This window comes from Ischnura elegans, chromosome 3 (assembly GCF_921293095.1).
Source record: "Ischnura elegans chromosome 3, ioIscEleg1.1, whole genome shotgun sequence".
NCBI classification, from domain to species: Eukaryota; Metazoa; Arthropoda; class Insecta; order Odonata; family Coenagrionidae; genus Ischnura; species Ischnura elegans.
The window spans coordinates 5511335-5527680 of NC_060248.1; the positions used below are offsets into that span (position 1 = coordinate 5511335).

The following is a 16346-nucleotide window of genomic DNA, read 5'->3' on the forward strand; positions in this document are numbered from 1 at the left end:
TTTCCGAGTAGTTTTCGTCACTATTTACTCTACTACTGTCTGGTGCCTCTACTACTTATTAAAAACCCCGATAACCCGGTGAAACCTCCCAGAAAATTTTTCTAATAAATCGCCTCCCCGGGTAAAAGAATCGTCAGAATTCCGCCACTGTTCCGGACCCCTAGGACTTATCCGCACGGAATTTATGAGAACGATTTGTGACCACTGGTTTTCACACGTATAAAACCCCCGGTATTCCGTTGGAACCCCCCGCAAAAAATGAAAACTTGCCATTAAGTCTTCTTTTATGGGTACTTGTCGCCACTATTACGCCGCATTGCACTACCCTTTAAAATCATCGCCACATGATCACTGTGGATGATTGATGACCGCATGTATAACACATGAAAACCCCCTAATCCCCCTGGGCACCTCTCTCGGTGGAGAGGAACATTTATGAGGACTACGTGGAGCAGCCGCGGGATCTCATTATCCCCAAGGCGGCGAAGCCGCCCCACAACGAGGACCGGTGAAGCCGTTCCGAGGAGTAACTGGCGTAGGCGAGGGGGAGCTTCAGTAACCCTTCCCGATGTTAAAGCGGCGCAGCCGCTGTGGGCTCCCTCCGCCACTGGGCGGCGAAGCCGCCCCTTAAACGAATGATGGTGAAACAGTTCCAAAATGCCCTTGCCCTCTGGGCGGCTATGCTGACCCCTGACGAGGAATGGCAAAGCCGTTCCGAGTATTAAGCAGGGTAGCCCGGGGGGGCACACTCAACCCCTGGGCGGCGAAGCCGCCTCTCAATGAGGAACGGCGTAGCCATTCCGAGGAACGAGTGGGGCGCTTCCCTACCCCCTGGCTGAGGTGAGATTATTCGAACTAAAATTCTTCGAAGAACCACAAATGTAGACGGCGAAGCCGGACCCGGGGCTTTTAAGGGGCGGAGCCCCTTAACGAGCGCGCGCAGCGCAGCGAGTTGCCTATTATTACAGACCATAATTAGAAGTACAAAATACATACATCATCATACATGAAGACACAGTTGTGTGAAAGGAGGAAGTAGTCTGTTTGTCTCAAGAGGCATAGGCCTGCACTACTCCTAGGCAAGAGGCATAGGCCTGCTCCCAGGGCCAGCAAGATGTACTCAGCAATATGGCAGTGAATTCACTATCCACATTGTTCAAAGAAAATCACAGTGATGCCAGAATGAAGTGACATGCAACGACAGCTACTCGAGGCCCTGTGGGTCTGAGGGGAGTGAACACACCTGGAACTTGCCCGCATCAAGGGTAGCTGACATGATGACGAGCTTCAGGTCTGACCTCTGTTTGGTCACTTCCTTGAGCACACCCATGAGGATGTCCGTGGCAAGAGTGCGCTCGTGAGCCTCGTCAAGCAACACCACCAAGTAGTTCTCGAGCATTGGGTCCGACATGGCCTCCCTCAGCAACATACCATCAGTCATGTACCTGCAACAACCCAAGCATGCCATCACAACAAAAAATTCATCAAGATATATATAATCATCCTCCACTATGGAGCAGTTAAACCTCACTGGCCATTCGCCACGTGACATGATAAGTGCCATTTCACCTTTATTTTCAGAGAATATAAGCGAATGTCCATTTTGTCTAAGGATGTAATTCTAAGTAAGAAATGCATTCCCTCATTTCTCTACCCAAAAAATATAGCCAACAGTAAGCATATCATATCAGATCTGGATCCTTCTGGGAGGTATTAACTGGATGTATTTTTTGCGTTTTCTACACCATGGGTGCCAGAATTCAATGGGACATGTCCAAAGCATATAAACCACCACCAACACAACCAAGGACTTAATGCCCTGAGTATATTGGCAGACTTGGTCATTGAAAAGCTGGCCATGCCAAGCCAACCCACCTGGTAGAATACCAGAGAAAACTTCACCCACATGATTAAATTGTTTCAGAAAATTACACTGTTTCAAAGACTTCAAAGAAAAGAAAAAACTTTAAAAGTTACACCACGGTAATTTTCTCTAAAAAAATCCAGCTATTACTTATCAGAAGATATGCTATAGAAAATGCCAGATGGATTTCCAGAAGTGTTCCAGAGGAGAGTGTGCGCCACTTACTTGAGAATAGTTTTTGGAGAGGAGCAGTCCTCAAATCGAATGCTGTAACCAACTTCCTGTCCCAGTGCCACATCCATCTCCTCCGAGACCCTCTGCGCCACCGACATGGCTGCCACTCGCCTAGGCTGCGTGCACGCAACTCCCTTGGTGCCCCTCGCCCGAGTATACTCCACACACCTGCAACAGTCAACCAACATTCAACACACAAGCCACACCTAAACTCAAAGTTTCCCTAACAGCACGTTTCTCTGGAGTGCTTTCATTTGTACATGTACTGTACTATATTGTTTCTAATCATTTTCTTAAGTTGTACATTACAGCATTGCATCTTAGTACTTTCACTGTATCTAAATATTACCATTATACAGTTAGTATCGGTATTTCTTTCCCACAACTCCATATCTGGAGGTGAGGGGGCAGGATCGGCTAATGTGGCTTATGTGAGATGTGTGCCAATTTGCAAATTCTCGCCTCAATGGTGGCATTTTGGGAAGTATTTCTATTAAAGCTAGGGAAACACGTTGGTCAAAAGTGCTCTTGTGGGAGGCAGCGTGTTGGGGAACAGGATCAACAAATGGAGGTAAATCGGTGAAGTGGCCGTGATTATTCATCTATTCATTCGGATGGATACTGGTGTGGCGTGTTCTTCAATGCAATAGGCAGGGCAAAAGTTTGTGAGCTAATGAGAATACAGTGAAGATTTAACATACATACTCCTTCGCTCATTCATCGAATGCAATACGCATCAACATACAAATAAATTCAAAGGATAGGGAAGAAATGGAGAGGGACAAAAAACGAAACGAAAAAGGTCGATGACAACAGTGTGCAAGGGAATTCCAATCCACATCTATTGTTCCCCAAAGTTTCCTTTGTAAATCACGGTCCTCATGTATCATTTTCCCACATCCCTCATTTGACAAAAATTAAACTAATCATTTCCACCAACCACAGCACCTGTGTCCTCATCCTTTCGTCTGTTATGTGTTCTTATCCCTTTTTTTCGAATCTTACGATTTGATAGCTAAGCTACGACACGTGAGTGAAGGTCTCCACTCTTCCCTACACTTCAGCTGACAGTGATGAAGCAAGAGATGGGGGGCACACTAGGCCGAGAAACGTCATCCGCTACTATAGCCACTGCATGCTAGGAGACGCAGCAATTTAGCACTCCCACCAGCATCACTTGTGCTTCAACAACTCATCTGAATTCTTCTGCCTGCCACCAATCAATTAGTGTGCATTTTTGACTGCAACTCCTATCTCTTCATGTCACAATTTATCAGTTAAAAACTCCTTTCACTAAATGGAATGCCGAAGAAAACGGACTTCACTGAAAGTGATAAATCTTATCCTAAATTAGACTTCCAGGCCAACAATGTTGACAGCAGCAAGCATAGAGATTAACACCTGGTAATCTCCATGTACATAAGCTGGATGTATTACTATAGGGACTTTAGTTAGATGAGTTACTTCATGAATACTTTTGCTTCGAGGTCTGAAATGCTCCTTTTTTTTCTTAAAATCCCATGCAATCTTAATTCCAGAATGCTCTGTACAGGCTCTGCATCAGATATATGATCAAAATCATGTTCAGCAATACTTGCTCAAGCTCAGCAAGACTTAAAAGAATTGAAAATTGAAGGAGAGTAGCAATTATGCTACACAAGTGGAAGATGGACATACACCATGCCTTGAGGTGGAACAGGCTGTGGTCAGCAATTGAGTCTGGAAAACTAATGCGAAAAATGTTCAGGATGAAGAGGCGATGAAAAATCAACAATGGATATATTTTCGTAAATCTGGAGTGAGGCCAAATTTACACTTCTGAACAAACCCAGAGGCCCCTAAAACTGTACGGACTTACTTATTGTCGCCACTAAGGCATTTGTATTTATTTAAAGTACTTAAATTTTTTTTTGCCACAAGTGGAAATATGCCGAGTGGATGTGACAAATATAAATATAATTTAAGGAGTGAGTTATTTCTAGTAGCAAACAGACCTAAGTTAACATTATATAAACGCTGTTTTCTTTACATGGTGTCAAAGTTATTAAATTTACTGCCCGCTAGAGTAAAAAAAAATAAATCCTCAAATATAACATTAAGACTTGCTGAAGACTGGCAAGAAATAACTGAAAATTTATTTCAATATTATTTATTTAAAACGCTCATGTATTATTTACTGCATTAATATTTTTTTATTGGCATACATCTGGTATACATTCTGGTCCTATGACCTTGGAGTTGGAGAGACAATTGGGTAGTTTCCTTCATCAAAGAAAACGAAATGCATTGATTGCTATTCGTTGCCCACCATTAGGGTTATTTTTATTTAGTGTTAGAAATCCCAGTTTAGACGAATGGCAATGGTCAATTTTAACCTCATTTGAAAAAGGCCATATTGGCGCCCAAGCAATGCCACTCTACGTGACGTCACAGGGACCTAGTTTCTATACGAGTAGATAGGAGTTTTACATCGTCTGAGATTACCAATGCATGCATGAGGCACAGAGCTCAGGGAAACATCTCTTAATAATCACTTATTAAAACTGTCTAAGGTCGGAAAGCTTCCTTCGTTTGATAAGGTAGTAATAATCCATACTTAAGCTAAGCCCTACTGCTAGCAGCCTGCGTCGTATCAGCGCTCAAGTCTCGCCTCAAGGTCACCTCACAGGGCGGTAGCGGGAACCAGAAATACGTCACACAGACTCTTCCCATCATTCCTACTTAGCCGTCGCATTTTCGTGAGCTTGAAAATTTTCACTTTTCATTCAATCGCAAAAAAATAGATATCGTCATTCCAAAATCTAAGAGCGTGAAATGGGTACTCCAGGAGTAATAATCTTTCGATTTAGGCAATAAAAAAATAATAGGAAACCACCCTATTCGATTTTAAAAGTGAAGGTCTTCTTCTTCCTGCACCACCTGTCCTCTATCAGCTGCTGTTGAGCCTCCTCCCAAGCCTGCCAGCGCAGTCAAATTCTTTGAGTACCTCTTGCTCAAAAGTCTGCAATGCTGCAAGAACCACCACCAACCTCAGCCATCAGTTTCATCTTTGCCCCCTCAATCTCCTTCAGTTTGCGTGTTATAACTCCCCCCTCTTCCAAATGTGCCACTCTTCCAGCAATCTCTGGCACACTTAGCGGGATACTCCCCTCGTTGAGGCCACACACTGCACCCACCCAACCTCCCCCTCCACAAAATAACACACACGCACTGCTTTGCCTCACTAACTTCAGGTAAGTCATTCATGTGTCAAAATCTGTCATGCCACAATTGAACTCTGAAATATTTTGCTGCAACTTTTTCAACTGCAACATTTTCTCTTCCTGCTTTGCTTTCATAAGCACCTCCGAAGGGCAGACATGAACAGTTCTTCGTCATCACAGATTTCCTCCTCTCCCTTTACAGTAAAGCGTGAGAACGTGAAAGTTCAAAATGTTGGCATGGCTTACCTAATTTTAAATATGATTGAATGTCTTTGACAAACAGTAAAAAGTAAGGTAAATGAAAGGCAATATCCATGATTAGAGGATGTATCCCGTAACATTGAGCAGAAGGAAATGCAATCAGAGGATTGAGGCATAAACAAGGAAAGCGATTGTTTGGCTGACTGCTCTGCCTGGTAAGTCAATGTAGTCAAAACTTTTTGTTTTCATAAATACATGACATTTACCCACAAAAAATAGTTTGAAAACATTTTTTCCCAATCAAATTGGCCCTTGAAATGACAATTGATACAACACATGGTCTGACTCTTCAGAGAGCTGGATTGTACCTTCCAGAACCCATTTCTTCGCATGGACAGACGTTTGTAGATTTTTCTTGAATTCACAATATTAATTAATTAAATATTTATTAATAATTGAATTCACGATATTAATGTATTAAAAAAGTTCATAACAAAAAGTTACTGATGACATAATTTGTTACTTCTAATATTGTCTTTAAAGAAGTTTTGTAAATTGGGTGCCATTATTCAGTAACAGACGTCATGATTGTTCCTATTGGTACCAAACTCTCTTGCCAGTATTGTATTCATATGATTTGTATAGTTTTGCAAGAAAATAAGTGTATAGAAAATCCTTCATGATACACCTTCTCTATCTAAATCACAATTACACCTCCTCCTTTTTCCTCAACATGCTTATTCACTGGTGGCATGAAAGGGCGAAATTTCCGCACGAGTTACATCGTATAAAATATAATTGGAAGTCTTTGACAAAAGGTGAAAATTAAGGAAAATGAACGGCAATATCTATGATTAAAGGATGTATCCCGTAAATTGAGCAAAGGAAATGCAATCAGAGGATTGCATAAACAAGCGAAGGGGTTTGTGTAGCTGACTCGATCGATCCACACGTCGATGGAACCATATCTTATAATTTATGCCATGTATTAAAGAAGCCGCCATTCACAGCATAGTTGAATTGATCACACCTCTTTCTTTTAACATTTAAGCCGCTAATTGCGGACTGCCTAGGCATACGCGCAGGCCAATCGCTACGGAAGTCTGTACTCACCACTGAGGAATCTGCGTAGTTTTCCCAGATCCTGTCTCACCAACTAAAACTATGCACTGGTTTGTGTCCAAGAGATTCATGAAGTTTTCTCGGTACTCCCAAACAGGCAACTGAACTCTCTTTCGGAAGAACTCGTAGTATCTTTAATAAAAATAAATGTAATCAGTAATGGCAACCTACACATACAAGGCAACGATAAGTCAAATAATAAAAACATACCTCTGGGTGTAAAGACCGCCTGTAAAGGGATTCACCTGCATTGCTGGTTTGTTTGTTGTAGGGGTAGGAGCCGGTTTCGCCTCCTTCTCCCTGCAAAAGGAAATTAACTTCATTCGCTCAATTCTAACAATCGGCACATGGTAATACGATTATACTAAACCCACTTTTCCTGTATCCGATCGCTGCTATCATCCTGTTCACCCTCATAGTCACGACTGCGGGAAAATGAAATAGGCGAAGCGAATTAAGCTTAACGATCACTAAATTTGGGATTCCAGACATTAATTTATTTTCAAATGCGGCTAATACCGCCTTTGAAACAAATTTGGTAAAACAAAACGAATTATATACATTATAATCACAAAACAGGACACTCGACAGGCTTTTGTTAGTATTTATACATATTCCGAAACACAAAGTATAAGGAAAAAGTGCGTTATACCACCTCTTCTTCTTGACATAGGGATCGCCAACATCTATTCTTCGTTTAGACATACTTTATAAACAAGGAATTGCTCCGGCTAGATGTGCTGAGCGAACACGCTAAAATTTACAACCACCAAACCACCACAATGGCGTCGTCATTAATTGCGTATTTGGATATTCATCTTTTTTCGAAGAACAAGGTAAACTTATATAAGATAAAATTTTTTGCGCGCCATTTCGAAAATTTTAATTCAAAAAACCTTCGGAAGTTCGATTCAATAGGTAAATGTGATTTTAAGGGCACATATATATTCTGCAGTATATTTTGACGCACTGACAACTGAAATACTATTGGTATTCATAATATTTAATTCTACACAAATAATATTTGATTCTGCATAAGGATTAGAATAGTAGGTTCTCACAAAATCCACCAGGTGTCTCACTTTGATTGCGTTCTTCATAATTCTGTCTTCCACAATATTCTATGAAATTCATGAGCATGAGAGCATGTGTTGCGGTTGTGAATGTTAGTGAAAACTGATAAACACGAGTTTCCTGCGTATTCGTGATTGTATCTTGTGGGATATCACTTTTTTGTACTGATTATCAAATTTAGGCATAGATCAAAAATCTAAGGAACCTCGGAGGATCAGCGAACACCGTATTCGCTTGTGTTGGTGTGTTTCAGGTTTGTGTACGGAAGTTGATTCGAGTAGCATTGGAAGTATTTGACATTTATCAGCTTTGGTGTAATATGCCTGCAGTATCGATCATATCTTTAATACTGTGGAAGCAATAAAGGTTCTTATTTTTCAGCAATTTACGAAGTCATAAGATTTTATTAATGACTTCCTTCATCTCCTGGAGTATGGGTTGACAACCCGAAATAAGCATTATTAACAGTGACTGCTACTTTTTGAGGGATAATTTTTTCCTTTAAGAAACAGATATTCAAAAAATGGCTGAGGAAACTCCACAGAGTGAAGATACGAAATGTTATTTCCACGACATGGAACTTGATGATAGAATACTAAAGGTGGTCACGCTGGTGTTTTTCCTCCCTCGTTGTTATTGCTTGAAATAGTTGTATGAAATGATGATTTTCGTTGTTTTCAGGCAATTGCGAAACAAGGATGGCAGGAGCCCACTCTGATCCAGGAAAAAGCGATTCCATTGCTTCTCGAAGGGAAGGATGTACTAATTAAAGCCCGCACAGGATCCGGGAAAACGGCTGCATTTGCTATTCCTGTCGTGCAAAAAGTCCTACTTTCTAAAAATGTTCGTATATCAGTGTCGCATTGTGTCGAATGATGAGATTCGTTGTCGATAATATAATATCTTTCATTGCAGATTGCCAAGGAACAGGCAGTGAAAGCTCTTGTTCTGTCACCAAGTAAAGAGTTGTGCCAGCAAATACACTCTAACTTTATGGATTTGAGCGGCAAATGTTCGAGGGAAGTTCGTTGTGTCGATGTATCCCCTCAGGTGAGTTAATAATATATGTTAATTGAACGGTGAAAGGAACAGGTGAGCACTCCAATACAATTTTAGAACAAGGAAATAAATATTTTAACCAATTCAATGATGGATACGTGCTTTCACGCAAATTAAGGCTGGAATGAGTGTGTATAAAGTGAGGTAGTGTGTATTGAGTGGTCTGAGTTTTCAGAGGAATTAAACCATCTTGGCCTCCTCCTTTATCCCACATAGCACAAAATATCTTCTAGATATTTGAATGTCCGCTTTTCTACAAGATATGTTGAGAAGATATTTTCTAGACATATTCAAATTGGACCCCCCGCAAAAATTCAGGATAAATGACTTGAATATAATATATTTCGGCATTAGAAGAGTTTATTTTTCAACTGACAGCCTGCTGGTGAAGCAGGAGGATTCTTCAGGAACCTCTCTGGCTTTCGCTTCTTTTTAATTGGGGCTACCTCCTCCAATTCCAAATTTGAAGTTTCCAAAGCAACTTACAATTTCCTTTAGTTTTCTCAAAGGAGTCTGCAACATTATCAATGCATGTTGATCCAGTGTCTTACGGTATAGGTCTTGAAGAATTTTTAATGCAAGTTTTTGCCAACGTGTTTAAGCACCTTCATCAGGGCTATGGGCTATGAATGAATTCCAGGCGAAACTGAAGCGTTGATGAAGTGTTGGGGAAGCATCGGACGGAGGGTCCTGCTAAGTAGCGGTCAAGTGTTGCGGGAGCGTTGAGGAAGTGTGTGGGAAGCAGATAATGGTCCACTGGGAGTGTCTCCGGAAGCGTAAGGGGAGTGTCCATCTGATGCTACCACAGTGCAGAAAAAGATTTCCACATAGAAAAATAAAGTTTTTATTGAAAATAATTATGAACAGTTGGCTTTGGTAAAATGAAAGGTAGAAACAATTCCAAGTCCAAGAATCGGACCCAAGACCTTCGGGTAGCAGTGGGATACGGTACCGCCCGTCTATCACTCTTAGATGGTACACATTACGTGATGGTAATTCTAAGACATGATAAATAAATAGAGCAGCTGCGACGCTCGCTGGCAGCGGTGGGGCTCAGGAAGTCTACGGCAGCACGTCCATCCTCTTCACTACCTACCATAAATTACACTGTGTCAAGCGGCCTAATCTAACTGTTCTTAGTGTACTGCCGTTACAACATTTAAAATGCTTTCACAACACTCAACCCCTACTTCCTCTCCCGCAACATTTCATCAAGGCTCCCATTTCTCCTGGGTTGTTTGTGAATTCTCTCAAATGCAACTTCAACTGTCTTTTGCCCTTTCCATCATACATTATACATTACAAATTAGCAATCCTTTGAAGAAGTCCTATGACCAAAATAGGCCAATCCTATTCACGAAAGTGCAAGGGAAGCGTTCAGAAACGAGTAAAAAAAACTGGGGAGGTTTCGGAGAGCGTTTGGTTCACTCCAACCAAAGGTTTGGTTTGGTTTTGGAGTGTTTGGAAGCGTCGTGCGAGCGTCCTGGGAGCAATTCAACTCTGGAGTGGAAGAAAGCGTCAGGTAAGCCGAAGTGTTGACAGTCAGGTAGTGCTTTGGAAGTGTTCAGAGAGCTGCCAGGGAACGTCCACATGCCGTTAAACGCTTCCAGCACACTCCTGCAACACTTCTAGCACACACTTCCGTTTCAACTGGTACAACTGTGGTAGTACATAACTGTGGTACATAAAATTTTTATGACAATGTTTGTTACAGCAGTAAAAAAATTTAGTTATAAAATAATTATAAACAGAGACTAGAATTTTGACGTACTTTTTATTCCACGGAATTAGATTTGTTTACTCAGGGTAACTAAGCAGAGACAGTTCATAGTTACATATCAATTTTGATTAATTAAATAATAATAAATTTTGTTTGAATTGTCAATGTCTGTTCCTTCATTACAAACATTTTTTTTAATATGCATCATTTCTTCAAATAATTGTTTTGTTAAATTACTTTCAGTATCTAAAACTCTGGTATTTTTTGAAGGCGAGGCAGTAGCCATGCATTCATAGAATAGACATATTCTTGACTTTTAGTAGATATTCAAAAAAAGAAGCTACTGTAACTTTAAATTGCTTTTATAAATATTTGCCAGATGAGTTGTCTTTGCTTTTAGTGCATGTGCATACAACGTGACTTCATCTATTCGTCCACCAAAAAGCGTAGCAGTTACAGTTTTTTCAAGAAGTGGAGGCTTTTAGGCTAATTTCACTGGATGTACAATAACAGTCTCCACTCAAAAAAGGCATATTCTAGACATCAAGTATATTTTTAAAATATGAGAGACATCTAGAAGATATTTAAGATACCCAAGACATTGAAGATATTTTGTGCTATGTGGGATATTCTAGTCTACTTAATAGCCATTTTCTAAAAAAAAAATTTTGAATGCGCTCGAGTTTATTTGACTCACCTTGATAAAGTCTACACTGGCTGAAATTGATATTATGGTTGGTAATATGTATCTCATAAGTACATTACACTCCGTACCGTACACAGATTATCCTAGTGGGCTAATGATGGGGAGAAAGGGCACGAATAATCGGAAATCACGGATAAGCCAAAATTTCTCTTAAATATCTAGCAATGTTCTTCATTTATGTAAAAAAACAAGATATTATTTTTTTATGCAGGTATTCTGTTATTTTAGAGTGCCTCCTGGACTCAATGAGACCTTTCTTCGCCAGTTCGCAATCTTTTTAGTGGCGATAACATGGTTGTACTCGTATTATTAATGCTCCAATAAAGGAATGGTTTCGAAAACCACACATCCGTGGCTGTGTGATCACAGATACAGAAAAGTGATTTACGCAAATGCTTCAAAACCACTGCTTGGCATTGGAAACTACACTGAGAGGCACCACACACCAGGTTGTTGCATCTCGCGCAACTGCTGTGGGACGTGTATCCGTGATCATGGAGTGCGGTCCCACACTGCGAGGCTTGGAAAACAAGAGCACGGTGCTCCCATGAAATCATCTAGCTCGTGATCGCTTCTGTATTACGAAGGGGATTCCAACGGATAATATTAGCCTGGTGTATCACTAGCATTAATGCCATAATTACGATGATTTTGCGTACAAATTTTTTTTTGTAAAGATCACGGAAAAAAATTGAGCAAGAGTGAAAATCATTCACGGATAATCCTCAGCGCGGTTAACCCGGCAGTGGTCGCGTGGGGTGTCCCAGACACCCCAGCCTTATATAAGCGCTATTTTTTCTTGCAATTGTGACTGCAATGACCTGAAACCTCCTCTAGCTGATTTTTTAAGCTTTCTGAGTATACATGTAAAATATTATTTTAAAATCAATGCAAGTTTTTAAGAAAAATTACTTTTGTCAAAGCTCTGCAGAGTGGGGTGCGCCAGACACCCCACGCGACCGTTCTCGTTATGGTTTGCCGCCTAGTATTCAAAGTCGCCTTAAATGTTTTTCATCTATTTTCATCACATTTGATAGCTACTTTTCTGAAACTGGCCATGAAAGTTGTCTTTTTACGTTTACATCAATAAATATTTATTTATTGGTATATTTTTTTGTCTAAATTTATGTAAACAAAAAGAAAGTTAGTAATTTCTTATAATGTTACAGTGATTTTTCTCGAAGTGAGCCACGAAAAATCGATCATGTAATGCCTACAGCACGTTCATTCAGTACACTATGGATTCCCGCAGTCTTTGTAAAAAAAGGAAAAAGCTAATATACTTTGACTTATGATTGAAAATTTGGATGAGAAATTATTTGTTTCTGACGTCAACTTTTGTAGAAAATGCGATTTTTTAGAAGTGATTTTTTGAAGACTTCGTTCAATTACGTTAGTGCAGTAGTTATGCAAAAAAGTCATTATTTACATGTTTCTGTGAATTTATCAGTGAAGGTTGGCCTTAAAATACTTACATTCATCGTTTTCAATTCATACTATATGTCAGCTACCTCTAGAGTAAAAGAAAGAGTCTTTGTCTTTTGAATAAATCTTTGAGGGAAGAAGATTGATTCAGATGAAAAAGAAGATGGGTGTCATATAGCTGCGCATGACACTTACACTGAACAACAGTGCAGAGATGATGAACTTTTGTAAAAGGGAAGGGAGCTTATGTACGTTGGGAAGTATGGAGTTGCAACGTGTAATACGCAGGGATCAAGACCAAACATAAAATTGTAGCAGTGTTACTGAGACGAGTGGACTTATTAGCAAAATAAATTGGATTCAGAACACGAATGGTTTGTTTTCGTATGATGTTCATTGAAAGAATGGTAGAGAAAATTGTAAATTGCACTAATATTCAGGTAGAGAAAGTCACTGAAAATTATTCTCGTAAAAGAGATAGTGAAACAGACGGGAAAGACTTAGTGTTCCTGAATAGTATTTTACTTTTAGCCAGGGCAAATAAAACTGAGTAGGTAACAGAATTTTTGGAACCACAATGGATAAGGAGTGGAAATATGTTATTCCTCTATGAGCCATAATATATTTCTCTTTTCCCCTTTGCCTTTTCGTTTCGACAACGTGACTGCTAGAGTAGAGAAAATGAAAAAAGGCAAATTAGCACAAAGTAGAGATGTATTTGAGATGTTTGCTCGCAATACACGGTAACATTATAGAATTGGGCCATGAGAAAAAGCTGATGAGCAATTGATTCCTTTCCAAAGAAGATGTTCATATAGGCAATATTTACCTTCCAACCCCGCAAAATATAACATCAAAATTCTGGCATTGGCAAATTCGATTGTATTTGAAGATGTACCTACTCAGGGTGGCAACCAGAGGGTCCATTTTTTGTAGATAACAGTCCAAAAGAGGAGTTAAAGCGAATGTTTTCTTTTGTAAACAGAAACGGGAGGAACATAATTTGAACTACTGGTTCTATAATATTCCACAAGCAGATGAAATTCTAAGCAATAACTTGACGGTTGCGGGAACAGTGCGCAAAAAATATAAGACACTTAGCACTGAAAGTCGTATATGTAAAAGAAAGAAGAAAATAGCAGCTTATTTTGGTTTAGGAAGAAAGTAGCTCTAGTTTCCTGCATTGTAAAATTGTCAAAGAATGTAATTCTTTCGCCAACAATTCACAAAGCTATTTCTGTCAATGAATCTAAGACGAACAGATAATAAAAGAAAACCGGAAATATTGACCTTTTATAACTGCACTGAAGGAGGTCTAGCCACATTAGACAAAATAGGCAGCACCTATCATACAAACAGAAACATCAGGAGATGGTCCATAGCCATTTTCTTTCATTTGCCAAACACTGCTGACATCAGTGCATTTGTTATACCTAGGTATTCCAATTCACTATCACATTGCAAAGAAGTTTTCTTCGTGAGATAACCCGATCGTTAACTTTTCCATACAGTAAAATTAGATCGATATTGAACACGATCTCTAGAGACTTGAAAAATGGAAGAATATGCGTAAAATGAGCCTGAGAAAAGGATGAGGAGAAAAAAATAAAAAAGAAGATGAGTTTTTTTCCAACAGATATAAAAACAAAAATATACTTTGAACTGTGTTAGAAACTAATGTGTGGTACACATTTGCTGAAAATTTTGAGAAGTGATTAGAAGAATATAAATAGTTTACATGATTTATTTTCTACATTCTTTAGATTCATTAAAACTTTTCAATAGCCCAAAATTGAACTTCTGTTGAGGACTACATATTTGTTAGTTTACCTTTCCAAAGCTGTATATAATTTGTGACAGGAGTATTTTAATATTTATAAGTGACCGTAATATCATCGTAAATCTTTCCTCAATAATACATTTTGGGAAATCGATTCAATATCGATAAGTAAATTAATTTAGTACATTTATTAGTATTTACGTAAGGCAAATAGAGGTCGACGCTGAAAATATGATGAGATTCAGTGATTGATGCTTATAAAAGTATTTGCCATGTATTTATATCTCAACATTTCATCTTTGTTCTTTGGCTGAAAAAAAAAATTGGCAATTTTTCCGGAAGAACTGGGACTGCCTACTGGAAAATAGGGTTTTCAAAAATATTTTCTGAAAAAAATAAAAAATGAATTTATGGTTTGAAATATATAGTATAGCCATTCCTAAATAAACAAAGGATACGTCGAGATGTGAAATTTTTAAATAATATATACTATTTGAAAGAAATTGAAGAAAATCTTTTGGGGTGTCAGAGACACCCCACGTTTATGTTCGGAAAATGGGCGCGACTACCGCCGGGTTAAACCGCAGCCGGATAAAGGGGAGTCTGCTGTGGTTCAGTTATTGTGCCATGGTATCCAGTGCCCCTGCTTCTTCCCTTGTCTAAGTACACTTCGCATCTCCGTTAAGGTATGGACTTCTTCTCAGCCAGCTGAATATTCAGGGCCGGATTTACCCAAAATTGCGCCACGGGCACCTCTCCATTGAGCGCCCCTCCTCATTTGAGCCCCCACCCCCTCCCCGATTTTTATGATAAGGCATAGCCTCTGGCACGAGGTGACAGAAGGCACCCCTTGAACTGTGATGCCCCTGGGCTCATGCCAATTTTGCCTACGGTAAATCCGGTCATGAGTACATTTAAGGTATTTTACTGGTCAGCTGAGTGGGCATTACGATTGTCTCAGGATCGAATGGCCTTCAAAATAAAATGGGCTTAGAATGATCCAGTGAGTGATTTTCTCATCGCTCACTTGAATGCATTTCATGGCATATCACTGAGCATTATTTGATTGCTAACCATAGCAGCATGCCTTGAATAATTCTTAATTTATTATTACAATCAAATCCTTAGCTTAATCCATAAATTGTGTAAAAGTAGGAAGTATTCTACTATTACTTCATAAAAAATTCAACATATTTTTATCATTGTTTCTAAAAAGCACCCATCCTACGAAGTTTGATTATGTAAATATCTAATTTTTTGGTCCTGTGAACTTCATAATAATGATAGTGTACATTAATCTCAGGATGGCAGGTGATGAAACTGGTTTGTGATGTACGAGCTGATTTATTTGAAACGATGTGGAGAAGATGTTAGTCTTTAAGTTAATTCTGTGTAATGAATATCTATTCTATTACTCTGTATATGCTATGGATTTGTAATATGCTTCCAGGTGGAAATGGCTTGTCAGAGACCTCTCCTCATGGAACTTCCAGACATTGTTATTGGCACACCTTCCCGAGTCCTGGCTCACCTGAAGGCTAAAAACCTGTCGCTTAAGAATTCTTTGGAGATTTTAGTCATAGATGAAGCAGACCTTGTGTTTTCCTTTGGATATGAAAATGATCTGAAAGAAGTTCTCTCGTAAGTGTTATAGTTAATGGAGTTTGCTGTTTGGCTGAAATTATAATTAGTACTTGTAAAACTCAAAAGCCTTTCTTATGAGAAATAATTTGGTAAGTGGTGTAGGTGGGTCGGGCTGTTCTTTATAATCCTTTTCTGTGAAAAGAACCTGTTATTGAGAATCACTATCAAGGAACGTTCATAAAGAATGATTTTATTGAAATTTTGTTGCATGGGAATGTATGATGACATAGGCATTAATTCTAATTTCATTATTCTAAGTAATCGAGGTATTTGCTTCCAAAGTTCTGTGCTCAAATCTCATATTTTGGTGAGGG

The 16346-nt window shown here is 39.3% G+C and overlaps 2 protein-coding genes across 4 annotated transcripts in view; one reads left to right on the top strand and one right to left on the bottom strand.

The window, feature by feature from the left end:
* LOC124155365 (putative pre-mRNA-splicing factor ATP-dependent RNA helicase PRP1) overlaps positions 1–7420 on the bottom strand; it is a 64027-nt gene extending 56607 nt beyond the window's left edge. The window contains exons 1-6 of one of the 2 annotated variants that reach the window (XM_046529118.1): positions 7280–7420; positions 6999–7049; positions 6835–6924; positions 6616–6756; positions 2090–2266; positions 1244–1445 (exon numbers count right to left, since the gene is read on the bottom strand). In XM_046529118.1, coding sequence (XP_046385074.1) covers positions 1244–1445; positions 2090–2266; positions 6616–6756; positions 6835–6924; positions 6999–7049; positions 7280–7329 — 711 coding nt within the window. In that variant the 5' untranslated portion in view covers positions 7330–7420. Of the gene's footprint in view, positions 1–1243; positions 1446–2089; positions 2267–6615; positions 6757–6834; positions 6925–6998; positions 7050–7276 lie in introns of both variants that reach the window. The other variant, XM_046529117.1, reaches the window with a different exon arrangement.
* A 323-nt stretch (positions 7421–7743) lies between these two features.
* The window catches only part of LOC124155368 (probable ATP-dependent RNA helicase DDX56), a 32435-nt gene continuing 23832 nt past the window's right edge, over positions 7744–16346 (top strand). Inside the window, exons 1-5 of one of the 2 annotated variants that reach the window (XM_046529124.1) lie at positions 7744–7951; positions 8080–8299; positions 8380–8541; positions 8614–8748; positions 15839–16029. In XM_046529124.1, coding sequence (XP_046385080.1) covers positions 8222–8299; positions 8380–8541; positions 8614–8748; positions 15839–16029 — 566 coding nt within the window. In that variant the 5' untranslated portion in view covers positions 7744–7951; positions 8080–8221. The remainder of the gene's footprint in view (positions 7952–8079; positions 8300–8379; positions 8542–8613; positions 8749–15838; positions 16030–16346) is intronic. The other variant, XM_046529125.1, reaches the window with a different exon arrangement.